The 21,905-nt window shown below is 40.9% G+C and overlaps 1 protein-coding gene across 2 annotated transcripts in view; it reads right to left on the bottom strand.

Annotated features, from left to right (window-relative positions):
• SIL1 (SIL1 nucleotide exchange factor) overlaps positions 1-21,905 on the bottom strand; it is a 206,245-nt gene that overhangs the window by 67,320 nt on the left and 117,020 nt on the right. For both annotated transcript variants that reach the window (XM_040622381.1, XM_008691544.2), the window contains exons 4-6: positions 21,257-21,377; positions 14,922-15,021; positions 2,801-2,992 (exon numbers count right to left, since the gene is read on the bottom strand). In XM_040622381.1, the coding sequence (XP_040478315.1) occupies positions 2,801-2,992; positions 14,922-15,021; positions 21,257-21,377 (413 nt within the window). The remainder of the gene's footprint in view (positions 1-2,800; positions 2,993-14,921; positions 15,022-21,256; positions 21,378-21,905) is intronic.

The raw sequence follows: 21,905 nt of genomic DNA, 5'->3' as shown, positions 1-21,905 counted from the left end.
GGGTTCCATGCTCAGTGGGGAGTCAGCTTGAGATTCTCTCTCCCTCCGCCCCTCACCCCTCCCACATGCACATGCATGCTCTCTCTCTCTAAAAAAATAAATCTTTAAAAAAAAATAGAAATATATTAATTCCAATATGGCTGTGAAGAATCATTGGGCAGATTTAGTTTGGGTCTTTGAACCCCATGGCTCCTCAAAGCGTCTATTCAGTGAGCCTAGAACAAGGACCTTGTATTTCCAATCCAAAGGCCACTGACTCAGAACATTAATGGCTCTTCTGCCAAAGAGAGTACGTTTGGCCTCACCAGGGAAGCGGTTCCTGGTGTGACCTCAAACTGAGTTAGGTGATGTTGAAGAACCTGTTTACCCCACCTAGTAACCTGTGAAAGCAGAATAGGACATCACCCTAGAGAGAACATTGCCAGATAACCAGCAGACTTGCATGAAAAAAAAAAATTTTGTCAGGGCCGTGCTAGCCTCCTACGTACTCACTCTCCTCTAGGTATGATCATCTTTCGAGTCATTCTGGCCTTTTATGCTCAACTGAAGGAAGAGTCTACAGAAACCTGATACCTAAAGATTCACCCAAGTACGTTAAATGAGAAAAAATAAAAGCTGCCAAGATCAGAGCACGACTAAGTTGGCCAATAACCCCTAAGATCCTTAATCCTTTAAATATCTGTAACGGAAAAGCTGTTGGAATTCTTGTTTTTCACCCTGGAGAGAAACACAGGAAAGAGGAAAAAGAACTCAGGCCCACTTTCTCTCTAAGAGGATCATAGACCTGCTATTTGAGTCCTGAGAAAGAGTTATAAGCAAAGAAAGATGAAGAGGCTGCATCATAATTCCTGCAGATACAGTACACACTCATCCTCTCTCACCACAAAGGCTGGCAAAATCCTAAAGAAAGAAAGAATGTCTTTTAGCCTAGTTTATAGAGAACAAGGACGCAGTCATGCGTGGGAGGATGTTGAAGATCTGTGTCTTGATGAGGATCTCAAACAACCTTTTGATTATGATTACATGATCTTCCCGGGCCCCCTGGTCCCTAGTCTGAATTATGGCAACAGCCCCCTATCTGGTTTCCGTGCTTCGACCCACACCCCCTGCCTACAGCCTAATTCCCAACAAAGCAGGTGAGGGATCCTTTAAAAATAAGTCAGAGAATGTTGTTGTTCTGCTCAACAGCCTTTAGTCCAGTTTCATATTCTTTTCCATGCTCAACAAGGCGGTCCATGATCTTCCCCTCATTATCTGTTTAAGCTTTGTCTACGTCCCTCTCTCTTCTTTTAGCTCCAACTAAACAATGACTTGCTCTGATCCCACAAACACACTAGACATGCTTCCACGTTAGGGCTTTAGTACTTGCCGTTTCTCCCGAGATGCTCCTTTCCAATACTGCCAATCCTTACCATGAACTACTTTTTATTTGCCCACAGTATTTAACAACTTTAAACACACCATCCATAATTTACTTATTGTGTTTATTATCTATCTGCTTCCACTAGAAGCTAAGCTCTAATTTTGTTCACAGATATACTTTAAGTGCCTGAAATAGCTCTTGGGACTTAACAGGCATGCAATAAATTAATTTATTGAATAAATAAACTTCTCTTGCTCCTTCTCCTTAGATCTACCTATGTCTTTTTGAGCTTCATTCAAATGATACCAGTATCCTAGGAGAGACAGAGTGACCAAAAGGTTAAGAGCACAGTTTAGGGTCAAACAGACCTTGTTGCAAATCCCAGCTCTACCACTCATTAACTGGGTGACCTTGGGCAATATCAGGTGTGACCTGTGTCTTCTTTGCCTCTGTGACAAAATGGAACTAGTAACAGCACCCACTCGTAAGGCAGTTGAAGAAATCAATGAACTGGTGTGTACAAAGCACTTGAGTAAGAGCCTTGTCTATGACAATGCTCAAAAAATACTAACTCTTATAATTATGGCACAAACGTGATCAGTCCTTTCCCTGCCGCAAACTCTCCAATGGGTCTTAAAATCAAGGGTAAAATCGTAAAGAGCATGATATTCCCAATTCCACCTCTCTGAATCTCTATCTAACCTTTCCATTTTATTTATGCTACCCTATCCTCTATTTCCCAGGTCCTTAATTTCTCCAAGCTCTTCTCAACCTCAAAATCTTTGCACATGATGTTTCCTCTGCCTGAGGTACTCTGATGCAAGGCCTGGCAAACTTTTTCCAAAGGGCCTGATAGTAATGATTTGTGGCTTTGTGAGCCACAAGGTCTCGTCATAACTCTTCAACTCCACTGTAGCATAAAAACAGCCCAAAACAACAGAACAATACATAAAGAAACAGATGCGGCTGGCTGTGTCCCAATAAAACTTTATCTACAAAGGCCTTCCTCAACACCCCTGACTAGGCTAAGTTCCCCTATTATGTACTCCCATACAACTCTATGGAGCCCTTATCACAATCTTGAGTTTAAATTATCTCATTACTTTATTGTTAATTGTTCACTGTTCAATTGTTCACGATTTAATTGTTCCTTCTTCCAGACTATAAGCTACATGAAACAGGGATCATGCCTGTTTTGCCCCTACTACAAAATAGGTGCTGAAAAAATAATGGACATAACACTGCAAATGAAAAAGAGGTTGGTCTTTTCTTCCAGAAAGTATCTTACTACAATAGCTATTGCCTAGGTTAAAAATACTAGATGCCCTCAGAGAGGAGTGAAGATGCTGATGATATTTTCTTAGGATTTAAGGCAGGAAGGTTTGTTGTTGAAGATGTTACTTAAAAGTCAGATTTATGGACAAAGAAATATGGTACCTGATGGACATAATATTCGAGATCAAAGAGTGCAGCAATCTTCTCTTCCAGGCTGGAGCTGGAACTATTGAACTTGTTGATCAGCCGTACCATGATCTGCATGTCGGTCTCAATGACAACATTCAGCTCTTCAAAGTCCTTCTTTAGCTCCTCGATGGGACGAAAGAGTCGTTTAACCTTGGCCTGCCTTGCCTAAGAAGATAATTGAAGCAAAGAGATAATTAGATCAATTGGAGATATCTCCCCAAGACAGCTGTCATCTACCATGGATGCCCATTCTCAAAGAACTACTGCTCCAGGATTCAAAACCTTCTTTCATCTGTACTATCAAAAAATCCTCCCACAGGAACACCTCATTTAACTGCACTTCACTCTGTCACACTTAGAGAGGTTGCTTTTTTTTTTTTTTTTTTTTTTTTTTTTTTTTTTTACAGATTGGAGGTTTGTGGGAACCTGCGTTTAGGTATTCTATTGGCGTCATTTATTCCAACAGCATTTACTTACTCTGTGTCTGTGTCACATTTCAGTAATTCTTGCAATATTTCAAACTTTTTCATTATTATATTTGTTATGGTGATCTATGATCAGAGGTATTTGATACTACTGTTATAATTGTTTTGGGGTGCCACAAACCACACCCATATAAGACAGTGAACTTTACTGACAAATGTTTTGTGTATTCTGACTGTTCCATTGATAGGCAATTCCCCCATCTCTCTCCTTCTCCTTGGGCCTGCCTATTTCCTGAGACACAGTGATTTTGAAATCAGGCCAATTATTTTTTTTTAATGATTTTTTATTATGTTAGTCACCATACAGTACATCCCCAGTTTCCGATGTAAGGCTCGATGATTCATTAGTTGTGTATAACACCCAGTGCACCATGCAATACGTGCCCTCCTTACTACCCATCACCGGTCTATCCCATCCCCCCACCCCCTCCCCTCTGAGGCCCTCAGTTTCTCATAGTCCATAGTCTCTCATGTTTCATTCCCCCTTGATTATCCCCCCTTTCTTTATCCCTTTCTTCCCCTATCGATCATCCTAGTTCTTATGTTCCATAGATGAGAGAAATCATATGATAGTTGTCTTTCTCTGCTTAACTTATTTCACTTAGCATTATCTCCTCGAGTGCTGTCCATGTTGTAGCAAATGTTGAGAACTCGTTCTTTCTGATAGCTGAGTTAATATTCCATTGTATATATGGACCACAGCTTCTTAATCCAGTCATCTGTTGAAGGGCATCTCGGCTCCTTCCACGATTTAGCTATTGTGGACAATGCTGCTATGAACATTGGGGTGCATATGGCCCTTCTCTTTACTACGTCTGTATCTTTGGGGTAAACACCCAGTAGTGCAATGGCTGGATCATAGGGTAGCTCCATTTTTAACTTTTTAAGGGACCTCCACACTGTTTTCCAGAGTGGCTGTACCAACTTGCATTCCCACCAACAATGTAGGAGGGATCCCCTTTCTCCACATCCTCTCCAACAATTGTTGTTTCTTGCCTTGTCTATTTTTGGAAATCAGGCCAATTATTAACCCTACAATGGCCTCTTAAGTATTCAAGTGAAAGGAAGAGTCTCATGTCTCATTTTAAGTCAAAGGCTTAGTGGGGATGGCATGTCAAAAGCTGAAATAACCAAAAGACAGGCCTCTTGTGCCAGTTAGCCAAGTTGTGAATGCAAAGAATTCCTGACAAAAACTGAAAGTGCTATTCCAGTGAACACACAAATTTTAAGAAGCAACACAGTCGTATTGCTGATATGGAGAAAGTTTTAGTGGTCTGGATAGAAGATTAAACCAGTCACAACATTTCCTTAAACCAAAGCCTAATCCAGAGCAAGGTCCTAAAATCTCTTTAATTCTATGAAAGCTGAAAGAGGTGAGGAACCTGCAGAAGAAAAGTTTGAAGCTAGCAGAGGTTGGTTCATGAAGTTTAGGAAAACATGCCATCTCAGTAACATGAAAGTGCCAGGTGAAGCAGCAAGTCCTTATATAGAAGCTGCAGCAAGTTTTCTGGAAGATCTAGCTAACTCATGAAGGGGGCTAGACTCAGCAACAGTTTTTCAATGTAGACAAAATACCCCTCCATTGGAAGAATATGCCATCTAGGACTTCCATAGCTAGAGAGGAGAAGTCAATGCCTGGCTTCAAAGCACAGGCTGATTTTTTTGTTAGGGACTGATGCAGCTGCTGACTTTAGGTTGAAGCCAATGTTTATTCACTACTCCAAAAATCCTACGGCCCATAAGAATTAAGCTAAATCTACTTGACCTGTCCTCTATAAATGGAACAAAGCCTGGATGCCAGCATCTCAATTTACAACATGGTTTACTGAATATGTTAAGACCAACATTGAGACCTACTGTCAGACAAAAAAAACTTTCAAGATATTACTGCTTATGGACAATGCACCTGGTCACCCAAGAGCTCTGAGGGAAATGTACAACGCGAATAATGTTGTTCTCATGCCTGCTAACACAACATCCATTCTGCAGCCCATGGATCAAGGAGTCATTTCAACTTTCAAGTCTTAACTATAATAATAAGAAAATACATTTTGTAAGGCTACAGTTGCCATGAATAATGATTCCTTTAATGGATTTGGGCAAAGTAAACTGAAAACCTGTTGCAAAGTATTCCCCATTCTAAATCCCATTAAGAACATAATGGGACGAGGTCAAACTATCAACATGAACAGGAGTTCGAAAGAAGTCAATTCTTGCACTCAAGGATGACTGTGATGAGTTCAAGTCTTCAGTGGGGGAAGTAAGTGCAGATGTGGTGGAAATATCGAGAGATTAGAACTAGAAGTGGAGCCTGAGGATGTGACTGAACTGTTGCAACATGATAAAACGTTAACAAATGAAAAGCTGCTTCTTATGGGTGAGCAGAGAAAGCAGTTTCCTGAAATGGAATCTACGCCTGGTGACCATATTGTGAAGACTGATGAAATGACAACAAAGGATTTAGAACACTACATAAACTCCGTTAATAAGGCAGTCGGAGGGTTTGAGAGAACTGACTCTCATTTTGAGAGAAGTTCTACTGTGGTATAAGGTTATCAAACAGCATCACATGCTACAGAGAAACTGTTCATGAAATTGTTCCATGTGGCAAACTTCACTGCTGTCTTATTTTAAGAAATCACCACAGCCACCCTAATATTTAGCAACCACCACCCGCATCAGTCAAGCAGCCATCACCACTGAGACATGACCCTCCACAAGCAAAAGGATTACAATTCACTAAAAGCTCGAGGTAGTTAGCATTTTTTAGCAATAAAGTACTTTTTGAATCAAGGTATGTATATTGTCTTTTAGACATAATGCGATTGCACATTTAGTAGACTGCAGTACAGAGTAAACCTAACTCTTACATGCACTGGGAAACCAAAAAATTAATCTGACTTGATCTACTGCAGTGGTCTGGAAGCACACCCACACTGTCTTCAAAGCATACCTGTACCTTCCAAGATGCCCACAGAACAGCGTCCTCAAAGTCTACCTGTATAGACCTCTGCCCCAAAAACACACTCAAGATTTTCCAAGGTTCACTTATCCCAGTCTGACTTGTAATGTTCAAGAAGAATGGAAAGTCTTCTTGCTGCCATCACTGAGGTCAGGGGAAGCAATGTAAGCTCACCTTCAACCCCTAACCTCAGTTGAAAAGGCTGAGGTCTAAAGTGGAATAATCTACACCTTGGTTCTGCATCTTCTACAATCACTGAACATCTTTGCTTTGCCCTGCCCAATCCAGCAACGTTTTAGGGAAACCCGGATGCAGGAAATTGTGGGTAAAGAGCTATCAGAGTGGGAGCAATTTGCTGATGAAAATTAAATCACTGTCATTACTGTCAATCTAACTACAGGTGTACAATTTGTTCAACTGTTTGAAGTGGCTAAATTACTGTATGTACTATACTCAAGTCTCAATCTTCTCTCAATCCTTCCCCACCCCACACACACAAAAATTTTTTAAATGAAGTTATGTTGGAGGTGAATAAAAGACTTTAATTAGATATTTTATATATGTGACACTCCCATTTTCTTCCCAATTTTAGAGGACAGTGCTTATAGAGTCCAAAAGGTCACAGTGGTTTATGTCTCTATCTTCCAAGAAAAATTAAAAGGCACGAATATTTATAAAAAGCAGAATGATGAGCAGCTGTCAGCTCCAAATTGCTCATCTATTACCTATGGATTTTCTCCCCAGTTATAAGTACTCCATAGAAACACCAACCAAAGAAATGAATCAGCCTCTCTTAAAAAAGACCAAGCTCCTAGCAGAGCAATCCCATCTATGGGATGTCATATCCTGCTTCTTCAGGTTGTTTTAGCCTGAAGTGAAATGCTCTCCCCACACCCAGCTAAAGGACTCTGGATGGCCTCCAAAGGCACGGCAAAGAGGTCTGGGGAAGCTGAGTCACTGCCTAGAGCTGTGGGATGACAGGCAAGTGAGCAGGGTAAGAAACGTGTCACCTCCACCTCACGTAAGTGATGGTTACCTGGCCCTCAGGAAGAGGGCCTATTTTAAGAAAAAAAAAAAACCTTTTTATTTTGTAATAATTATAAACTCACAGGAAGTTACAAAAATAATACAGAGAATACCATGTACCCTTGGTTCAGCTTCCCCCAATGGCAACTTCTTATGTAACAGTACACTAACAAACCCAAGACAATGACAAAGGTATAATAATGTTAATTAGACTAGAAGACTTCCTCAGATTTTATCAGCTTTTACATGTGCACATTTGCACATATATGCGTGTATATTATTCTATACAATTTTATCCAATATATATATTCATGTATCCACCAGAACAGTCAGGCTACCGAACTATTCCACCACCACCGAACGACTCCACTGTGCTACCCCTCTGTAGCTGCACCTCACCCTCCCACTCATCCCTGTGCCTAGCAATCACTACTTTGTTCTCCATCTCCTGAATTCTGGCATTTAGACAATGTTATAAAGATGGAATCACAAGGTCTGTAATCTTTTGAGGTAGTATTTTTATATGAACATAATGCACTTGAGATCTATTCAAGTTACCACATGTATCAATGTTCGTTTATTTTTAATGCTGACTAATAATGCATTATACAGATGTACAGTTTGCTTAACCATTCACCTGTTGAACATTTGAGTTGTTCCAGGTGTTGGCTATTACGAACAAAATCACATAAATATTTGTATAAGGGTTTTTATATAAATTCAAGTTCTTACTTCTCTGGGATAAATGCCCACAAGTACAACTGTTGGGTCATGTGATAAACATGTTTGGTTTTATAAGAAACTGCCTATTTTCCACAGTGACTCACCACTTTACATACTCACCAACAGTGTATGAAACACCCAGTTTCTCCACATCCTCACTAGTATTTAGCATTATCACCACTTTTGTTTTAGGTATTTTAACAGATGTATAGTGATAGTTCATTGTGGATTTAATTTGCATTTCTCCAAAGGCTAAAGACATCAAACATCTTTTCGTGTGCTTATCTGCCATCCATAAATCATCTTTGGTGAATTATCTGTTCATTTCCTTTCCCTGTTCTCTAAATATGTTGTTGATTTTTACTGCTGAGCTTTTAGACTTCTTTATATTCTAGATATAAGTCTTTAATCAGATAGTCTTTATTTGCACTGATCTTATACGCACCAAGTTCAAATACTATAGTTTCAATAACACCATTCTCCCAACACTACTCAAATTTCAGTTACTACAAATTTCATTTAACTGTAATTGCCTGAAGTACAAACTTTGTTGCTGGCTCTTCAATCCACAACTCACTACATATAACATAAATGCTCATGATGTTGAGTGGGTGACCACATCACTTCTTTCCAAGACTGTCTGACGGGTCACTGCAAATTCATTACTCAGTTCATACACTGATTTCAAGTGTGTAGTCATAGGACTTCCTCATCCTCCAATGACAAACCCACGTAACATTTCCTAAAAATGTAATCAAAAGAAAGAAGAGGCCAAGAAAGATGAAAGTGCAGCAAAGAAACAAACTGGTAACTCTGACAGTGAAACTCATGTTGAATGTATATGGAGCTACAGAAGATGTCCCAATTTTTGCTTCAACTATCAAACGTTAGTTTCCAAACGTAAGAGAATGATAGTCTATTCTTTTTCCCCTTATTTTCATTCATTTCATTGTTCTTTTCTTCTTCCTGATGGTTCCAAGTTTCATCTACTGTTGTTTCATTTTTATTTGGAGAATATTCGTTAGTCATTCTTTTAGGTACATCGGCTGGTGACAAATGTTTTCAATTTACTTTTGTGTAAGAATGTCTTGATTTCTCTTTCTCTCATGAAGGATATTTTCACTGGCTATAGAATTCTGAGTGGACATTTTTTTTAGTACTTCAAAAATATTGTGCTACATACTCTAGTCTTGGTAGTTTCAAATGAGAAACGCACTGTCAATCATTGTACCCTAAAGTAGTTATGTTTTTTCTGATTAGCTGTTTTCAACATTTTTTCTGTATTTAATTTTCAGGAGGTTGACGGCAAAGAGTCATGGTGTTGATTTTTCTGATTTTATCCTACTGAAAATTCAGTTTCATCAATCTATTCATTTATGCCCTTCATATTTGGGGATTTTTCCATCTTTATTTCTAGTATATTTTTTTATTATTATTTTTTTTTTAGTACTCTTTCTCCTTTGCTAAGACTCCAATGACAGAAATGTTAAATCTTTTCTTATAATCACGCAGGTCCCAAAATCTCTGTTCATTTTTTCCTGTTTTTAGTCATTTTTATCTGTCTTCAAGTTTACTGGTTCTTCTCTCTTTTCCTATTCAGCTACTGAGCCCTCATCAGTGATTTCTAAACATTTTTAGTTGTATTTTTTCAGTTCTAAAAATTCCATTTGGTTCTTTTTTCTATCATCTACTTCTTTACTGAGATTGTTGTTTGTTTCAAGAGTTCATAATCGTTTGTTGAAGCATTTTTATAACTGCTTCAAAATTCTTTTTAGGTAATTCAAACTTCTGTGTCATCTCACTGTTGGTATCTATTAACTGCCTTTCCTAGTTCAAGTTTGTTTTTTTGTATCCTGGATATTTTGGCTATTAAGTTTTAAGATTTCTCAAACCTACTGAATCTTCCTTTTCAGCAAGCAGTTAAAATGTTTACGTTTAATACTCTGGTTCTGTCCTTCTTGGCTGTGACTCTAAGACAATTTAGTTTCCAGACCCTTTGCAGTGTTATTTTGGTCTGTTTCCTTTATAACCTGCCAAAGGCTCATCTAGAAACCTGGCATTAGTTCACACTGTGTTTCAGTTATCATATCTTCTGCTGTGTTAATTCTGGTCAGTTTCTCACGTGGGTCACCAGAGAGCATGCCCAAGTCTTCATTTGTGAAATCCCTTTCTCCAGGTCCCTTCTCTCCAAAATCCTACTACCAGTCTCTAGTTAGGGGGAGGAAGAACATCACCAGCCACCACTGGACACTCTACGTTGGGACAAGAAGTCCTTTCTTGGCCTCTTTATCACCCTGCTGAGGGAACTGAGACACTGCTCCACTGATGCTGGTGTGAGGGTGGAAGTCCAGGCTCCTCACTTACCCTCACTGACAATGTCCCAGAGTGGGGAGCAAAATGATGCCTCACACTATCTCAGTGCCACCAAGTAGAAGGTCAGACTATAGATTCTCCATTCACTACCACCTCCCTTCCCCTCTCACAAAATGGCATCACCTCTGCTCCAAGTGAAAAACCTTGGTAGTGTCAGGCAGGGAAAGACATTCAAATATCCTTCTTGGCCTCTACTGACACCACCTCAACAGAAGCAGCCTGCTACTCCCAATGTAGAGGGTGGAAAACCAGGCTCCAGGGGTGCCTGGATGGCTCAGTCGTTAAGTGTCTGCCTTCAGCTCAGGGCATGATCCTAGAGTCCTGGGATTGAGCTCCGCATCAGGCTCCCTGCTCCGCTGGGAACCTGCTTCTTCCTCTCCCACTCCCCTGCTTGTGTTCCCTCTCTCGCTAGAAAAGAAAAGAAAAGAAAAGAAAAGAAAAGAAAAGAAAAGAAAAGAAAAGAAAAGAAAAGAAAAGAAAAAGAAAGAAAGAAAGAAAGAAAGAAAGAAAGAAAGAAAGAAAGAAAATGAAGGAAAGAAAGCAAGAAAGAAAAAGAAAAGAAAGAGAAAGAAAAGAAGAAGAAGAAAAAGAAAGAAAGAAAGAAAAGAAAAGAAAAGAAAAGAAAAGAAGACAGAGGGAGGGAGGGAGGAAGAAAGGGAAAGGAAAAGAAAAGAAAACCAGGCTCCACACTTGGTGTGGGCAGAAGGTGGATATTCCAGCTCTCTGTTTAAGGCTCACTGATGCCACCTTGGTCAAGGTAGCAGAATACTGCATCACATCGTATCATTGCCATAAACAGGGGACAGAAGTTCAGCCTACCCAGTTGGCTTCTGCTGACATCACTCTGGTGGAAGAAGGAGACTGCAGGGTACTACCACCAAGTGGGAGGTGGAAATCCAAGTTTACCTTCAACTTCCACTTGTACTAAGGGTGGGGTGGGAGATTTCCATCGTCTTTGGCTAAAGTAGGACAGGTATTGTCAAAAAGGATTTAGTTCTATTAGACTGTCCTTCTCCTAGTAATTTCTCTAGAAAGAGTAGTTCTTTTTCAGGGCCTTTTTTATCTGTACCTGTAAGCATTTCCTGGATGTGGGCTTCTCCAATGCCCATTCTGGGATATACAAAGGGCAAAAAGAATGCCCAAGGAACTCACTATCATGTTATTATTCAAGTTCCAAGGTTGCTAGCCAGTCTAATTTCTTCTTCCCACCTTTTAGCGTCTTCTTATATTTGCTTTTAGTATTATGTCCAGGTTTTTAGTTGTCCTTAGCAGGAGAAAGATTAGCAAATGAGTCTACTTTATCTTGTCCAGCATCAAAAGTTTAAGAAGGTCATGTTTTTAAATGGAGCAATTTATAGGATACAGGTGAACAGCTGACATAATAAAATAAAGCATCAAGCCATTTGTATGGTAATTGAGGTATAAAGGGATCAGATTCAACAGTAACAGTCTAAATCTGTTTGGCTAGATGGAGCTTTTCCACAAGGCAAGGGGTTCTGGGAAGGACTGATTCATTTAAATCTAAGGTACGAACATATACAACAGAATTGGTGCCGTTCCCCCCAAAAAAATCAAGTCAAGAAAACCTTCACTCAAATGATAGGATATGGCACAGTATTTGACAGTATTGCCTTTATAAATAGCAAAAGCACCATCCTGTTCTTGCAAGCCACCACACGACTTGAGTTTAAAGACTGATAAACACAAAGTATAATGCCATCTGCAGCCAAGAGCTCAAGACATGTCAGAAACTCCCCAAACTACTTCAAGTCAATTTATTTGTCAGTCCCAAGGGCACTGACAGTGAGTTGAGTCAATCCCAACAGGCTCCAAATGAAAGCAGGAGAAAAACCCCAGGCTCCAGCACCTCAGTGAAGAAGCCAACAACTTACACTCCATAGAAGTAAAGAAAGAGTGTGTCAAGCTTATCTTCCAACTGGCAGCTGACTTAAACCAGCTTAAACAAGGATCCTGCATTTGGGTACTGATATTGGGATCTTCTCTTGCAATGGGAAAGGATTCTTTTTCATTAAAAAAAAATCAACTGAAAACTTAATCTCTTGCTTTTACATTTAACAAATATTTTTTTAATTTTAATTTGTTTTTATTTTTTCTAATTTTTATTTAAATTCTAGTTAATTAACATACAGTGCAATACTGGTTTCAGGAATAGAATTCAGGGACTCATCACTTACATACAACACCCAGTGCTCATCACAAGTGCCCTCCTTAATGCCCATCACCCATCTAGCCCATCCCCCATCCACCTCTCTCCATCAACCCTCAGTTTGTTCTCCATCATTAAGAGTCTCTTACGGTTTGTTTCCTTCTTTTTTTCCCCCCTTCCATATGATCATCTGTTTTGTTTCTTAAATTCCACATATGAGTGAAATCATATGGTATTTGTCTTTCTCTGCCTTAGCAGAGATAATACAGTCTAGCTCCAGCCATGTCATTGCAAAAAGGAAGCTTTCATTCCTTTTGATGGCTGAGTAATGTTCCACTGTGTAGGTTATGTATGTATGTATACACACACACACACACACACACACACACACACACCCCACATCTTCTTTATCCATTCATCAGTTGATAGACATTTGGTCTCTTTCCAATAATTTGGCTATTGTTGATAATGCTGCTATGAACATCAGGGTACCTATATCCCTTCTAATCAGTATTTTTGTATCCTTTGGGTAAATACCTAGTAGTACAATTTCTGAATCAAAAGGTAGTTCTATTTTTAACTTTTTGAGAAACCTCCATACTGTTTTCCACAATGGCTACACCAGTTTGCATTCCCATCAACAGTGTAAGAGGGTTCCCCTTTCTCCACATCCTCACCAATACTTGTTAAGTTTACCATTCTGACAGATGTGAGGTTAAAAAATATTTTCATAATATTCATACTTTTCTATACAAACTTTACTATGGGAAAGAATATCACTGAAAGAGAACAAAGAGAAGGGATGGGTAGAGTAGGTCTTCCACCCACAGAGAAGACATGGATCAGGGGCTGACTGCTATGTTCCCAACAGGCCCACATGGAGCCCATGGTGAGGGGATGACGAATGAGAACGACCCAACTCTGGCCACAGGAACATCAATCTCTGCCCTAAGCACCTAGGCACACAACTGTCTCCTCTGCCCTCTGCTTCACCAGTTAAGAGGATATGATTTTCCTTACTCTCCTAACCTGTGATAGGATGAAATTCTATCTATCACCTTCCTACAACCACTGCTGCTGCTACTGCCATCCTGCTATTCATTTTCTCATACCATATGCACTCCCCATACTGGGAGATGTGACTTCACTAAGATGAGGAAAGACATGGAGAACATGGTCTGCATATTAACACATCCTAATTAGGTCCTCCCCAACACACACACACACACACACACACACACACACACACACACACACACTTATTTGTCTCAGAAACGCTTAACTCTAAAGGATCTAAGGGATGTAAGCCCTCCTCCACTTAACATACAAGCTGTCGAGAACCTGATGCTGCCCCTCCAAGATTCTGCCAGGATTCTGGGGCACTGGCAGAGAGACAGACAAAGCAAAAGAGAACTGTGACGAGGATAAGAGGAAGGGAGAACTTAGAAAGGTCTCTAAAGTAGCCATCAGAGGAGCTTCTTTCAAGGACAGGACTCAAATGGAAGTGTAAATGGAGGGTTTCTCAGTCCGTTAAGCATCTGCCTTCGACTCAGGTCATGATCCTAGGGTCCGGGGTTCAAGCCCCGCATCGGGCTCCCTGCTCAGCAGAAAGCCTGCTTCTCCCTCTCCCTGCTGCTCCCCCACTTGTGCTTGCGTGCTCTTTCTATCAAATAAAAGATATATATATGGATATTTCTAAATGATGAGGGACATTCTCTGGCTATCACATGAGTTCATGATCCATCTCAAGTTTAAGATTTCTTTCTGGTATAAGTTTGTACCCACAAGCCCTCCCAGACATGAGGGAGGGGCTGCAATTCTGCCTCTTTCTCCTTCTTATTCCCTTAGTTTGTACACAAATTTAAAACTGGAGGAAACATCAGCCATCCTCTTGTTCCACCCCTGTGTTGTACATGTAAGGAACGTGAGCCCTGGAACAGGGAATACGTTTGCTACATGTTCAAAGGACATCAACAAGGATCAAGGCTTCCTTCCCAGCCCAGCTCCTCTGTTCTTTAAGCTTGTGTCTAATCCAAGTGTAAGTGACGAGATCTGGTTTTAATCTCTTTTCTTCTCACTATTGTCTGTGATAATGGAGAGTATGATTATCTCTGCTTTGTGCCTCATTTTCCCCAAACATATAACGCAAAGTTGGATCCTAAACAATGAAATGCTCCCAACATTGGTATATTTTTTTATATTGTCTACAAAGGATTACTTATTTGGCATTAACTGCCCTTTAAATTATTTTACAATATTAACATAACCCCATGTTATTTTAATAGCTTCAAGCAGAAAGTGATTCCTTTCAAGGCTGTCTGGGAGGCTTACTAACTCCCTGGAAAGAGTATCACATACCTTGTCTTCCTTTGAACTCTCCACTTCTGCCCCCTCCTTGAATTTTGCCAGTGCACTCTTGAGGTCCTGTGACGTGTAGGTGTTAGTGTTGATGTCCAGCCTGTCCAAAGAGAAGGAGAGAATCAGGAAGGAGGCACCCTCTTTCCCAAGAAAATACCACCCCCATACCACAGGGGCTGGCACTCCAAAACAAGGTAAGCCAGCCAGCTCTAACTCAGAGTGCACCACTCTAGCTTTGCCTTTGGTCAGCCACAAGCCCAACAGGTAGTCTTACCCTGAAGCTAGAGGAGGAAATACACAGCTGAAGATGGGGTCATTTCATGAAAGAGGAGGAAATGCCATGGGGCAGACAGAGGCCTACCATGGACAGAGAGCTCTCAGCCAGCTACACAGGCAGAAGTATGTCTGGAATGTCAGTGCAATGCTGTTCTGTCAGCATGTGACAGGGCAGGACCTCCTGGAGGATAGTGGGCACAGACAAAGGATATAACAAGCACCCTATTTATATTCTTCTAGTAAAGGGACCAATGGGGACCTGAGCCCCCCTAACGTGTCTGGCCTGATTTCACAAGGCAGCCTTTCTTCACAAAAACAGGTTGGATAAATTCACACCTTTAAAACCAGCTCCTGGGCACAGAGTACACGCAGGAGGTATGTGTCAATCTGACCAAGGAGGGAATAAGCTTGAGATACGGAGGACTAGATGCAAAGCCAACCATCTTCCAAAGTCAGTCTCCAAGGAGAGGGAGGAAAGTAACCAATGTGGATGTAATCTCACAAACCTGGTGGAGACTAGACTGGCGTCCTCTCAAAGCCCCCTGGAGCTGATCCAAGCCATGACTATTCTTCTTGATGGGAGAGAAGGCAATCATGGGATGGGGGGTGGGTTTTGCCACCAACGGTGATTTCAGATCAGTGAACAGAGAGGTAAGACCAAGAGTGACATGGACAAAGAAGTGTGGAATGTGGTCTGTGCTTGACAAGACTGTCCAGCTCTGGGCAGGGGAAAGGGGTGGGAGGGTGGTTTAAGGATAACCCAGGAGAGATATACAGGTGAGAAAGGAAGGGGCTAATGGGCTGCTTTGGGCAAGATAAGCATATCAATCTAAAGGTCAAGATGCCAGCAGGCCTCAGCTCTTATGAGAAGCACATGCTCAGGGCTTTGCTCATTTAGTCTTTGATTCATCCTAGAGACCCCTCAGAGCTCTGAGAAAAACACCTGTCTTCTCTAAACCTCAATACTCATAAACTAATTAATAATAGCTAATCGCTCCCATTTACTGAACACTTAACCATGTGTCAGTCACTATTTTAATCCTTTCAAAGTATTATTTCATTCAACTGATTACCACAATCCTACCAGGTAGGGAAGATGATCCCTCTTCCAGAAGAGCATCACCCACTGCCAGTAACATGAGGATACCACTGCCCTACCCCTTATCCCTAAGACAGAGATAAGTATTTGAGGGTACAGCTTCAACTGATTACCCCCTCCCTCCTCTAAGACTTGGTCGGGACAAATCCCATCATGTCTCATAGCTCTATTTACTGCCTTAAGTGCTGCTCTCCTAGGCCACTCGCCATCACCCATTCTCAGTCCAAACTACACATACACATACACACGTGTGCACATGTGTGACTGCACACAGACATCAAATCATCTTCAGCTGGTATTCTCACTTCATTCTTCACTGAGAAAAATAGATGCTATCCTCAAGAACGCCTTCATATTGCCCTCATCACCTCTATACACCAACCTGCACCAAACATACATTGTCTGCTTTCCCTTCTATAGTAATGGCTAACAGTGTCCCTGCTCCTATTAAACTTATGTTCCAGATCCTACTTTCCTTTTCAAAGGCTTTAACTCCCATAATTATACTGCTCCCTCCTGTCTGCATCTTCAATTTCTCTTTGGTTGGATTACTCTCCTGAATATATCAACACTCTTTTGACTCCAGGGTCTCTAATTATCATGCCATTTCACTGCTCTCCTTCAGAGTAAAACTTTATGAACACATTATCTTAACTCACTATTATCATCTTCGTGACTGCTACCTACACTGCCATTTGCTCTAATCCGGATTCAGTTCCCACAGCCTACTAAAACTTTTTGTCAAAATAACTAAAATAATTGACGACCAGCTCCAGTGGACTCCTCACTCGTGTGATGCTCCCCGTCCACTCCGCAGCACTTACACGGTTCACCCCTCCTTCGTTGAAACACTCTCCTTCCTAGCTTGTTACCATATTGTGCTGCTTCTTCCCCTTCCTCCCTCCTTCTCTGACTCTCTTGCTGGTTCCTCATCTCCTACCTGAGCCCTATATACCTGAATGCCTCGGAGTTCAAGCCTGAACAATCTTCTCTATCTCCACATTCTCCCCTAGTTCTTTTAAAATATCTGTCAGGCAAGGCGCCTGGGTGGCTCAGTCAGTTAAGCGTCTGCCTTCAGCTCGGGTCATGATCTCAGGGTCCTGGGATCAAGCTCCACGTCAGGGTCCTTGCTCAGCAGGGAGTCTGCTTCTCCCTCTCCCTCTGCCCCTTCCCCCTTCCCGGCCACTCATGCTGTCTCTCAAAAAAAAATAAAATCTTTAAAAATAAATAAAATAAAGTATCTGTCAGACAATGATGCCCAAATTTATATCTTTGACCCAATTCACTCCCCTGAGTACCAGCAAGACTCTGGTACAACTACCTGATAATATCATGGATCTCAGATGTTCACCAGGCACCTCAAACTTACTACATCTAAAACATAAGTCTTGATGTTTCTCCCCATCAATCTGTTCCTTTCTCAATCTATTTCAATAAATGGTACTTCTAAGAACCTAGTTGTGTTAAATCCCAAAATAAGGCTTTATCTCAAATACCTTCCCACCACCTTCCCTCAACCCATAAATCTTTATCATATGTCCTGTTCGCACTACCTCCAAATTAAATCTCCACACCCAACCGCTCATCATGACACTCTAGACTAAGCCACCATTGTGTCTTACCTGATCTACTGAAATGACACCCTAATTGTCTATGCTTCTTCTTTTGTCCACCCTCAATCTACTCTCCATACACACAGCAACTATACTGACTTGCTAAACTACATCATATTAAACTACTCTCCTACCCTAAATCCTCCAATGGCTTTCCATTACAATTCTACTTAAATGAAGACTGCTCAACATGCACCTCCGAACTCCACATGATATGGCCCCTCATCGGGCTGCTCTCCAAAACCATCTATTACTCTTCTTCCTTCTCCTACTCTCTAGTCACCCTGGTCATTTTCTTGTTTCCTAAACTTGATGAAGTCTCTTCCTTGACAAAGCTGGAGACTCTTCTTTTTCCCCTCTGCCTGCGATGCTCTAACCTTAACCCTGTAAAATTAACTCTTTGCATGACTAAATGCCTGTCATTCTTCAGGTCTCAGTTCAAATATCACCTTCATGAGGTCTTCCAAACCATTCTATTTAAAGTAGCCTTCCCTAGGGACTGACTACCTTGCTTATTTCTTCCCTACTTTCTACCACTATCTGTAATTACTGCACTTGCGTTTTTATTTTTCTGTCTGCTGGCCTTTCTAACGCTGGCATCCTGTTTTGTTTACTACTGTATCTCTAATACGTGGCACATAGGCACTCAATAGGTCTTCTGTGAAATAAATGAATGGAGCAAGTAAATGGCCCTGTCTTTGGCCCACTCCCTTAACCACAATGCTATACTGTACCATGTTAAATGTTCAACTCAAGATGGGAAAACCTGGATGTACACTGTCCCTCATCCCTCTGAACAAAAGAGGTTGTTCCAGGACAAAAAAGACAGATACAATGTTGGGATGTTGACAAGGATATGGACTAAAACCAGTGGAGATGACAAGCCTAAGACATAAATAGCAAGAGAAAACCCTGCTGCTAGGAACCAAATATACACTGAAGGCAGTGCCAGGAGAGGCCTCTGAAACAAGAGTCAGATGCCTTATTCCAGGCTTTATAGCCTATAGTCATTACAGCTCTAGTTAGCAGTGCGGCCAGTCACATATTCAGCAGAACTGTTGGTAGCAGAAGGCTACCATGGATAAGGCTATGGACCATCCCCATCTCTCCTTAGCCAGTGGTTCTTAACTCTGTGATCATCAACCTCTTTGAAAATCTGATGAAAAGCTGTGGGGTATTATCTGTCTTGTCCCCTGATACAGAATAAGCAGATAAGCAAAATACTGTAACAATCGTGGAAATGAGCCCTGCCCTTTGGCCTCTGTTCCCTCTCTGGTACTATAGAGCCAGGAAGACACTTGTAAGTGGAAATGGAGGACCCCAAGATAAGGTCCACAGCAGAAGGGAGAAGTCACCGCCAAAGGCAGGCATAGATTCACTAAGCTCACAGCAGTGAAACTCACACCACCTTGTCCATGCCTTTTGGTTGTTGTTGTGACAGGTATGCCACTACTAACAAATGCTGAGAAGGAAGAGAATATGTCCAGTATACCCTGGAGGCCATTCCAGACCAGAACCCTCAGAAACATTCCAAAGGAGAAAAGGAAAGAGGCAGAAATAGAACAGGTATCTCTCTCTAATGGTGTGCCTATTACAGACCACACAGATAATTCTGACTTCTAAAAAGATAAGAGCAACCGATAAAGCATTTAGCATTCTTACTGAAGATCTACGGTCATGTACTGGAAAAAGCACTTTCCACAGTAGTAAAATCAACAAATTTCAAATTAGTCAAGGTCCTAATTCAATATTCTTAAATCAAGAATAAAATAGGCTTTTTATTTAGAAAATAAGACTTGGCACAGATATGATAAAAGCCCTCCTGACGTACTCTGAGACACTGACGTATGTGTGCATATATATGTGTGCTAGGGATGGAGGGAGCTTGGCAGGGGTTACAACAATGAAATTTTATTCTTTCTTCGATGGCTGTGAGAAATGAAGCATCATATGGCCTCCAGGTACAAGCCTATCAAGAGAGATGGGGGAAGATAATGATCCTCCCCATTTGGAGTGACTGTGTGGAGGACAAGTATCTCCTTATCTTACCACAATATACAATCAAATTTTCTAACAGAAAAAACCACCCACATCTGAGCAGGCTGCTCTGTGGGGTTGCGGGTGCTATAGGACTGAAAGTGCTTATGGGCAGGCTGAATAACCTTTTACTGAGTACATCAAAGAAAAGATTCAGGTAAGAATTGGGTCTCTGCGCTCCCTTTCTGGCTCTTATCTAACCGCAGAATATTGTTGAAATAACGAAAATTCAAGGACTGAGTGACACTAACCCTGCTCGATCCATTATTGATGCCAATACTTGCATATATTTAGAACAGGGGCATCAAACTCTTTGTTATGACCACCTAATATTTCAGGTTTTATGGGCCTTATGGCAATCATCCCAACTATTCAACTCTGCCAGGTAACAAGAAAGTGGCCACAGACCATACATAAACGAATGAGCATAGCTGTGTTCTAATAAAACTTTATTTATGGACATTGAAATCTCTAAGAGCTATGAAATCGAAATATCATTCTTTTGCCTTTTTCCGACTGCTAAAAAATGTTAAAAACAACTTCGCTGTGGGTTGTACAAAAACAAGTAGCAGTCCCAGTATGGCCCACAGGCCATAATTTGCTGGTCCTTGTGTTAGAAGCCTCATGATTGGTATTTATGACCTTTCAAATTGCCCAATTGTGGCAGCCCCTGCAAATCCCATGTCTCCTCCTCCCTCATGTAAAAAAGAACTTGCAAATAATACTTACTAATTCAAGGCAAAGAACAGGAAAATAGAGACAAACTGTTCAAAATCAAATACTTTAAACTGGTCATTAAAAAATAAAGCAATCTCTTACCATTGGAGAACTTTTATCCTGCAAGAAAGCCTGTTTAATATGGACTAACAAGAGGAAAAGTTAGTCTGAATTAAAGACTTTAAAATGCAATTTTATTGTTCACCAAGGAAGTATTACTGCAAACCAGAAGGCCTAACAGGCCTGTTTTAATGAATAGATGACTCATCTGTAATCAGCACATTAATTGTTGGGATTCAAATGGGTGCTCTTAAAGTACTGGGAAAAATAGCTTCATTTTTAAAGCAGGTTAAGCATTCCCCCTACAGCCTTTTCTAAAGTATCAATTTGCTTTGCAAACTATTTCTTTCCAAAGATTTCTACAAGTAAACTTCCACGAAACCCTGACAGATTTATCACGAATTCTGGAATACAAAATTTCAAATTTTTAAAAAAGCCACGTGAATTTGGTTAAGAAACGTTACATTGTCGTTACTTTCAGTATTACAAAATCAATGTTGTCAACCTCCCAGTCCCTAGGGTTGTCACTGTACCTTCTGCCTTTTTTCAACCCTTTCAAATTACTTCTGAACTTGTCCTTTTCTTGGAGTTTCACTTCTCTTGCCCCAGTCTGGAGATTCAGCCGCACATGGAGTCCTGCAGGGACAGCCTGCCCTAAAAGCCAAGAAAAAAGAGGACTCATGAGGTAGACAGGCCTCGAAGGAACACTGCAATGGAATGGCTGGCTAACAAGCCAACGGGATTTATTAATTCATTAAGACCAGACTCTGCTGTGTTCCACTACCTGAATCCTTCCAGCTCTCTAATACACACACACACACACACACACACACACACACACATCCCTCACACATATTTTCTCTTTTTGCTAATACATATCAAATTAAGGGAATGAGGCGGATGGGCAAAGGCATCTGCACTTCAATCAAGAGACCAATAACCCCAGTTAGAATCTGCATCTTTAAACTGTTCTGTTTTCTTTAAACTGAACTATAATAAGCCTTTCTGTTAATGTGCAGGTGAATGGTAAATATCTACTCACCCTTAAGGATATGGCTACATCACTACATCCTTCATGACAACCCTTTTTGCCCCTTCCCTGATGGTCCCAGAAAACCCCAGAGAGCTTGCCATTCCAGCAAGCTTAGACCTCACCACCCTCATCTATTCATCATCAGGCTC

This window comes from Ursus maritimus, unplaced genomic scaffold (assembly GCF_017311325.1).
Source record: "Ursus maritimus isolate PB19 unplaced genomic scaffold, ASM1731132v1 scaffold_5, whole genome shotgun sequence".
Lineage (NCBI taxonomy): Eukaryota > Metazoa > Chordata > Mammalia > Carnivora > Ursidae > Ursus > Ursus maritimus.
The sequence above is the reverse complement of the archived record's forward strand: the minus strand, read 5'-3'. Positions and strand labels throughout refer to the sequence as shown.